Raw genomic sequence first — 9,091 nt, 5'->3', positions numbered from 1 at the left:
TTTTTCTTTTTTTTTTTTACCGTTATGAATGAAGCCATGAGGCTTTTCTATGCTGCATCAAAACAACTGGGTACTTGTAAATCTCTGACTTCAAACTTCAGTGCATTCAAGACAAATGAAAACTCCGGGGGAAAAACGAGCTCCGTCCTGCTCAAAGCAACTGGATGTATGGATATTCCTCTCTGTGTTTATCTCGGTCTTTTGGAGGGGTTGGGAACAGGATAAAGCAGAAGACAAATTTGTTGGACATTCGTGTACTTTTGTTATCAATGTGATCACAACCATTGTGAAACCATGTGTACAGACAAAAACAGGCAGAACAGCATAATCCTCATCATAAACCATGTGTACAGACAAAACAGGCAGAACAGCATAATCCTCATCATAAACCATGTGTACAGACAAAACAGGCAGAACAGCATAATCCTCATCATAAACCATGTGTACAGACAAAACAGGCAGAACAGCATAATCCTCATCATAAACCATGTGTACAGACAAAACAGGCAGAACAGCATAATCCTCATCATAAACCATGTGTACAGACAAAACAGGCAGAACAGCATAATCCTCATCATAAACCATGTGTACAGACAAAACAGGCAGAACAGCATAATCCTCATCATAAACCATGTGTACAGACAAAACAGGCAGAACAGCATAATCCTCATCATAAACCATGTGTACAGACAAAACAGGCAGAACAGCATAATCCTCATCATAAACCATGTGTACAGACAAAACAGGCAGAACAGCATAATCCTCATCATAAACCATGTGTACAGACAAAACAGGCAGAACAGCATAATCCTCATCATAAACCATGTGTACAGACAAAACAGGCAGAACAGCATAATCCTCATCATAAACCATGTGTACAGACAAAACAGGCAGAACAGCATAATCCTCATCATAAACCATGTGTACAGACAAAACAGGCAGAACAGCATAATCCTCATCATAAACCATGTGTACAGACAAAACAGGCAGAACAGCATAATCCTCATCATAAACCATGTGTACAGACAAAACAGGCAGAACAGCATAATCCTCATCATAAACCATGTGTACAGACAAAACAGGCAGAACAGCATAATCCTCATCATAAACCATGTGTACAGACAAAACAGGCAGAACAGCATAATCCTCATCATAAACCATGTGTACAGACAAAACAGGCAGAACAGCATAATCCTCATCATAAACCATGTGTACAGACAAAACAGGCAGAACAGCATAATCCTCATCATAAACCATGTGTACAGACAAAACAGGCAGAACAGCATAATCCTCATCATAAACCATGTGTACAGACAAAACAGGCAGAACAGCATAATCCTCATCATAAACCATGTGTACAGACAAAACAGGCAGAACAGCATAATCCTCATCATAAGGAACTTTATTGATCTTGCTGTAACAGTATCCACTGGCATTGAAATTTCTCTGAAAAAATGAAGTTAATTCAAATTAGAACAGCAGTTAGATTTGTAGTTTCAAATCTCTTTTGTGACAAAATACAAACCATTCATGTAGCTAATTCAAATGTATTTAGTCATTATCAGATTATGTATAACATTTAGAATAGCCTGAAATAATGTATAAATTCATTTTCTCCTTTCATTTTGCAAATCTATCAAACCATCACCACAAACGGAAAGCCAAAGTTTTCCAAATGGTAAATCTTCATAAAATCCTTTACCAGAAAGACCCAAAATGCAACATAAAGTCAGGCTTGTATTGGTGATGGATAGATATTCAAGGCTTGGAATGATGATGAAATTCTCAGCTAATCAGAATTTAATCAGTCACATCATCCCTTATGAGTTTAATTGCTGGTAACTAACGGACTACAAAACAGGCAGGTAAGAGCATATCCAGTATTTTGTTTTTTTTATGAACATTTTACCCAAACAATGACAACGGTTCTGAAAAGGATAAGTAATATCAATCTAAGGCCAGTACTTTGCTCTACAAAGTAGTACAAGTAGTAGATATTGTACAGTTTCTTAGGCCCCATTATAAAATGTCTAAAGCAGTAAAGACAGCTTTGTTTACAGTGTGCTCTGGCATTAAGGACACATACAGAAATACAGAATGGTCCGTTTAGATTACTGCATTGACTTGGGCGTCTACATTTTGTTAATGGTTAAGAATATCTCTGGTTACCTTTAGACCCTTTTCCTTGTTGTGTGGCTGAATTACATACAATACATATATACGGCAGTTGGTAACCCTGAGACCTATTCAAATAGACCTGCAGAGTCTTCCGCTAGGTCTCAGGGTTAGCCATAGCCTGGTAGCCCAGTCAGTTTGTATTGTAGCCAACTCCTCTTTGTGTTGTTTCATTGTCATGCCAAACTATGGCTTGACAACGATAGATGAGTTGGCAACAACACATGCAGGCTACATTCCAATATCCACACTACCATACCACTTAGGATGCATGTCAAATACATTGCTTCATTCTAAGTGGTATGCTAGCATGGACATTGAAACAGAGCCACAGTATGGGGCCAAGTTGGCCGTACAGTTAACGTATTACATGGTATAGTTTATCTGCGTGGTTTACATACATCACACCCAGTGACGGCGAGACAGAGAGCGAAAGAAGATGGCTGCTGTGAGTGATGTGAGAGCTCACAACATTGGTTTCTACAAGCCAAGCCACTGGAACACAGCACAGGAACCAGGTTTGTTTCTTCTTCTGTTGTTCCGGTGTGGTTCCTCAGGTGAGGTCAGATGTCCATCTCAAACTGAGCATCCTCACCTTTAAAACACAAGAACACAAATACAATGTAATCTGTACTCTAAAGCAAGGGGTGTAATACCTTTGTTATTACTAATTTGACTCAGGGGTTCCATGATAAAACATGGTTGACATGGACTACAGAGAGAGAGCATGTTGTATGGCATGACAACATTAGTCAGAGGATATGGCACCCACTGACCGGTGGCTGTCTTGCCATGACTGTTGTGGGGTTTGATGTGGTTGTTGGCCTCGTTCCTTCTGTTCTCGGTCAGGACGTTGAGGCTGGTCACCCCGGGGATGATGGGCAGGTGGGCCGGGGGGGTCTGGGCGATGGGGGAGTTACGCCGGTCCAATAGGAACTTACGGTCATAGATGATCCTGGTCCCTATGATAGAGGAGAGTGATTATTTAATAACATCTTTGATATATTAGTTACAACCATTGAATGTATAGAAATGCAGTAACAACAGATATTACAAACCTGCTTTAAAGAACTGGTAAACCATCATGACGATAATAACACGCTGATTATATTGCATCGATTACTTTATGTGTAGATTGAGTCGTTGTCGTTTTCTTCAACTTACAATGTTGTTCATTTATATGAAACATGCAATAGTGAAGCACTGTGCAGCAGTGCAAAAATAGGCAAATCAAGGTCAAATTTCATTAATCTGTTTTCTTGTTTTTGCAAATGTCATCATTACAGGGCTGCCTAACAGGCAGCCCTGTCTCCCAGGCTGTATGCCACCCCAAGACCACAGCCAACCGCATGGAAGCAACAATGCAGCTAACTTGGCTAGTCTTGTGAGCGAGCTAGCTAGTTAGCCTGGTTGCTAGCGTGTTATATACGCTGGTTGTTAGCTTTCATAACAGATATGTTTATAATTGTACGGGACACTTCATGTTTTATAGATAATATTTAAAATGTACAGAGTGGGTGAGCTCCATTTCTGACAGGATGATAAGATTCAATAGCAGCCTCAGAGGCTGATAAGTCAGGATTCTACCTTGTAGGCTGTTTTATAGGTAAAGCTCCTTGCAGGCAGATTAGCAGTCAGGATGCATTATCTAAATGATCAAGACTGGGTGCTCTCTATTCCTGACAGGCTGATCAGATTCATTAGAAGCCTCAGAGGCTGATAAGTCAGGATGCTACTGAGTAGGCTGTCTGCAAGGAGCCTTACACATCAAATCACATACACATGGTTAGCAGATGTTAATGCGAGTGTAGTGAAATGCTTGTGCTTCTAGTTCCGACAATGCAGTAATAACCAACAAGTAATCTAACTAACAATTCCAAAACTACTGTCTTATACACAGTGTAAGGGGATAAAGAATGTCAGGATACAGCCTACAAGGCAGTATCCTGACATCAGCCTCTGAGGCTGCTATTGAATCTGATCAGCCTGCCAGGAATAGAGCTCACCCCATGGATCACCCCCTGGATCAGATATGCATATGGCTATAAAGCACTTTCACAGCTAATCTACAATAAGCCTTGCCTATAAAAACAGCCTATAAGGCAGCTTCCTGACTGAAATTTAATCGGATAAGCCTGCCAGGAATGGAGCTCACCCAATGTAAATATTACCCACAAACATGAAGCATCCCTTATAATTATACACATATCAGTTATGCAAGCTAACAACTAGCATAGATAACAAGCTAGCTATCAAGACTATCTAGCTAGCTCACAATACTAGCCAGGTTAGCTCTGTAGTTCCTTGCATGCGATTGACTGTGGTCTTGGGGTGGCACGCAGCTTGGGAGACAGTGCTGCCTGTCAGGTATCATTCAGGGCTCAAATGCCCCACATTGCACTGAACAAAGCCATAGGGCTCCTTGATGAAGTTGTTATTTTGCATCTGAACAAATTAATGGATGATGCGTGGTACTTTTGATTATCTTGTGATCTCGACAAAACAACTTTTGTTATGTAGTGATCATAAGATAAATGCGTTGTGATCGACATAACGAGGGAACCATTTTTAAAATGAATTTGTCCTCTCTGGCCTTCCGTGTGTTACAGTCTGAATTTAAAATGGATTAAAATGAGATTTTGTGTCACTGGCCTACATACAAGACCCCATAATGTCAAAGTCGAAATATGTTGTAAGAATCTTTTACTAATTAATAAACAATGAAATGTTGTGAGTCAATAAGTACTCTTTGTTATGGCAAGCCTAAATAAGTTCAGGAGTAAACACATCCTTAACAAGTCCCATATTAAGTTGCATGGACTCACTCTGTGTGCAATACTAGTGTTTATCATGATTTTTGAATGACTACCTAATTTCTGTACCCCACACATGACATTTTCTGTAAGGTAAAAAAAAGAAGCTTTTGTGAACTAACGATTGCACTTGACTCTTTTCCCCCTTACTAGCGCTGACTTTGCTGATAGCTACTTTATTGAGGAACATTTTACTTACTATCACTGAGATTCTCCCACTTAGCTGTCTTAAGATGAATGCACTGTAAGTCGCTCTGGATAACAGCATCTGCTAAATGACTAAAGACCAGGGAGGTTTTCCAATGCCTTGCAAAAGGCACCTATTGATTGAAAGGTGAATATTTTTGTTGCAAACATAGACTATCACTTTGAGCATGACGAAGTTATTAATTCCACTTTGGATAGTGTATCAATACAGGCAGTCACGACAAAGATACAGGCGTCCTTCCTAACTCAGTTGCCGGGGAGGAAAGAACAAGCTCAGGGATTTCACCAGTGGTGACTTTTAAACAGTAAGAGTTTAATGGTTGTGATAGGAGAAAACTGAGGATGGATCAACAACATTGTAGTTACTCCACAATAATAACCTAAATGACAGAGTGAAAAGAAGGAAGCTTGTACAGAATTTTTTAAATTCCAAAACATGCTTCCTGTTTGTAATAAGGCACTAAAGTAAAACTGCAAAAAAAGGTGGCAAAGAAATTAACTTTGTCTTGAATAAAAAGCGTTATGTTTGGGGCAAATCCAATACGTCACCGAGTACCACTTCATATTTTCAAGCATGGTGGTGGCTGCATGATGTTATGGGTGTGAATGTCATCGACAAGGACTAGGGAGTTTTTTTTTAATTATAAAAATAAATGGAATAGAGCTAAGCACAGGCAAAATCCTAGAGGAAAACCTGTATCAGTGTGCTTTCCAACAAACACTGGGAGACAAATTCACCTTTCAGCAGGACAATAACTTAAAACACAAGGCCAAATATACACTGGAGTTGCTTACCAAGACGACATTGTATGTTCCTGAGTGGCCTAGTTAAGGTTTTGGACTTACATCGGCTTAAAAATCCATGGCAAGACATACAAATGGCTGTCTAGCGATGATCATCAACCAACTTGACAGAGCTTGAAGAATTTGCAAATATTTTACAACCCGGTTGTGTAAAGCTCTTAGAGACTTACCCCGAAAGACTCACAGCTATAAATCGGTGCCTAAGGTGATTCTAACATGTTTTGACTCAGGGGGTTGAAATCTTATGTAATGAATATATATTAGTGTTTTATTTTTCATTATAATATGTATATATAGTTATTTTTATATATTCGAAATTGAATTCCACTTTAACAGAGTATTTTGTGTGGATCGTTTACAAAAATTACATTGAAATCCATGTTAATCTCACCTTGTAACAATTGTATTTGAAAAAAGCAAGGTGATTGAATATTTTCTGAAGGCACTGTAATAAATAACATATTGCACTGTTACAAATGTAGCCACCATGATTCAGAATCATTGCGTTGAACACCAACCAATCACATTGCCAAAGGTGACGGATCCGGGCAAACCTTTGTTTTTGAACGCTTGGGGATGCCTTGACATGCTAGCTACTGTAGGCCACAATGCACGACAGTGCATAGCGAAATGGCGACATTTGCTGAAACACACATCATATCAGTAATAAGGTACAATTTATCGGTTCGGGTTGATTTTACCTCCCGGAGTAGTTGAAAATAAAGTGCCTCCAGGGGTGGTGCAATAATCATGAGGTAGCTGCGTTCTATCGTTGATCAACACCGTCCTGGTTGGAATGGCCCTGCTTTCGCTAAGCTGACGACTGGTAGACGACGACATTTCACCCCCGGTTTAGTGACTGGTCAGACGGTGTTGCAATCTGTAGATGGTTGATGCCTAACCTGACGGACGGTGCAACCCAGGACCTTTTCCCTTTCTATCTTATCTCTTCCCAAGGCTTTCTTGTCGCTCCTCTCTTCCTCCCAGCCGTCAGTACATCCCCACTCCCTCCGCCAGGCAGGAAAAACAACAACACAAGCAGACCGGATATGACAGCCACCACACGTGTTTAGAAAGAAAAATATTATATATATATTTTTTAAAGTTATTTGATGTAGGTTGAGGCCATATAGACCATGGTTCACCAACTGGCGGCAAATCAGCTCCAAGTGATTTTAAGTTTGGAAATCTGTTCTAAAGTATTCCCACACATAATAGAGAGATATATGTCAAGTGAGACATCTGTGGCATTGTGTTGTGTGACAAACTGCACATTTCTGGGATCTTTTATTTCAGCTCATGAAACATGGCACCAAGACTTTACATGTTGGGTTTATATTTTTGTTCAGTGTAGTTGATGATTCTTGCCATAGACTGTAAAAAGAATTGTTGAGGCAAAGTGCATCTTCTCCTCTGGTTCAGGGCAATGTTGCTTTACCGTTTCCATGTAGCACGTGATCTACATTTAACAAACTAAAGTCTGATTAATGGCAGAATAAGAACGCAGAGTTTTAGTGGATTCATATGTTATCAAGATAGAACATATCATGATATCTCCCATATTGAAGAAAATGTACAATATAATGACCTAACTTATATTCAGCTGGTTTGCAAAAAGCCTATGGTTACATGCATACAATAATGCTATTATTGTGGATAGGAGGGGGCATAACTTTCACTGGGGAAAGGAGGGACATGTACCCCCCACATTCTAAAATTGCATTTTTGTCCTGGTAGGGTAGGCTGTTTGGAGTGTTTATCCGAGGGGATAAAAAATAAATAATAATGTCCCCCCCACTTCTAAAACCAATGTTACGCCCTTGGTGGATACTCCGATTAATATAATAGTTTGATGAAAATGTTTACATGCTTTCCCGAATAATTCTGTTTCCATGGACACATCTGAAATCAGGCTACCTGATGGCACTTTGATGAATGCAGAAAATAATCAACTCAAATGAACGTTCTACCACAGCGACCATATTATTTTTGGGAAGCATATTTTATTCCGAGTTCAGACATAGACGTAGTTTTCGCATAGAAACGTTATACAACGCATACATTCAGTTGTTCTGAACTAATTTCATTCGCGCTAAAGAGCGAGGCTCGCTCGGTTGATGCTAGCACATGCACCGCTGGAACGCATGTCCTAATAGATCAGAAAACCAGGCAGGTGTTTTGTGCTTACTTCAATTTAGATTTTACGCCGATTAAGATAAACAGAGTATGGTGTTTACATTACTATTGAATAAAATGCCTACTTTCAAAATCAGTTTAATGTCTAGTTATTACTGTGCATGTAAACATACTCATTGATAAACTCTTACAAATGAACTGCAGTATCAGTACTTACACACTAATAATTCAATATAGATATTTTTATAAATAATGTTTTGTTACATTTAACTGCCGGAAATGCTGTTATCGAGGTCTCCACCCGCTGTAGTGGAGCTGGTCAAGAGGTTTAAATTCCTCGGGGTCCACATCACTAAGAAATGAACATGGTCCACATACACCAACACTGTCGTAAAGAAGGCAAGACAACACCTCTTCCCCCTCAGGAGGCTGAAAAGATTTGGCATGGATGGGCCCTCAGATCCTCAAAAAGTTCTAAAGCTGGACCATAGAGAGCATCTTGACTGGCTGCATCACCGCTTGGTTTGGCAACTGCTTAGCATCTGACCGCAAGGCACTACAGAGTGTAGAGCGTGCAGGCCAGTACATCACTGGGGCCGAGCTCCCTGTCATCCAGGACCTCTATACCAGGCGGTCTCAGATGAAGGGCCTAAAAATGTTGAATGATTCCAGCCACCCAAGTCAGAGACTGTTCTCTCTGGTGTCGCACAGCAAGCAGTACCGAAGCACCATGTCTGGAACCAATAGGACCCGACCCTGAACTTCTACCCCCGAGCCATAAGAATACTAAATAGTTAACCAAATAGCAAATAGCCAATAGATGCATTGACCCTCTTTGCATTAACTATTTTTACTCATCACATATGCTGCTGCTACTGTTTAGTATCTATCCTGTTGCCTAGTCACTTTACCCCTACCTATATGTTCATATTTACCTCAATCACCTCGTACCCTGC

General features: G+C 40.0%; 1 protein-coding gene across 1 annotated transcript; it reads right to left on the bottom strand.

Moving 5' to 3' along the window:
• Positions 1-1,384: 1,384 nt before the first annotated feature.
• LOC109899797 (eukaryotic translation initiation factor 4E-binding protein 2-like) lies at positions 1,385-7,060 on the bottom strand. The gene is made up of 3 exons (XM_020495340.2): positions 6,701-7,060; positions 2,952-3,137; positions 1,385-2,770 (listed from the first exon to the last, which is right to left on the bottom strand). The coding sequence occupies exons 1-3, from the start codon at positions 6,837-6,839 to the stop codon at positions 2,739-2,741; spliced, it is 357 nt and encodes a 118-aa protein (XP_020350929.1). The 5' UTR covers positions 6,840-7,060; the 3' UTR covers positions 1,385-2,738.
• Between the last annotated feature and the right edge of the window lie 2,031 nt (positions 7,061-9,091).

The sequence above is a fragment of the Oncorhynchus kisutch genome, linkage group LG11 (assembly GCF_002021735.2).
Source record: "Oncorhynchus kisutch isolate 150728-3 linkage group LG11, Okis_V2, whole genome shotgun sequence".
Classification (NCBI taxonomy): Eukaryota; Metazoa; Chordata; class Actinopteri; order Salmoniformes; family Salmonidae; genus Oncorhynchus; species Oncorhynchus kisutch.
Note: the sequence above shows the minus strand (reverse complement) of the source record. Positions and strands in the feature narration are given on the sequence as shown.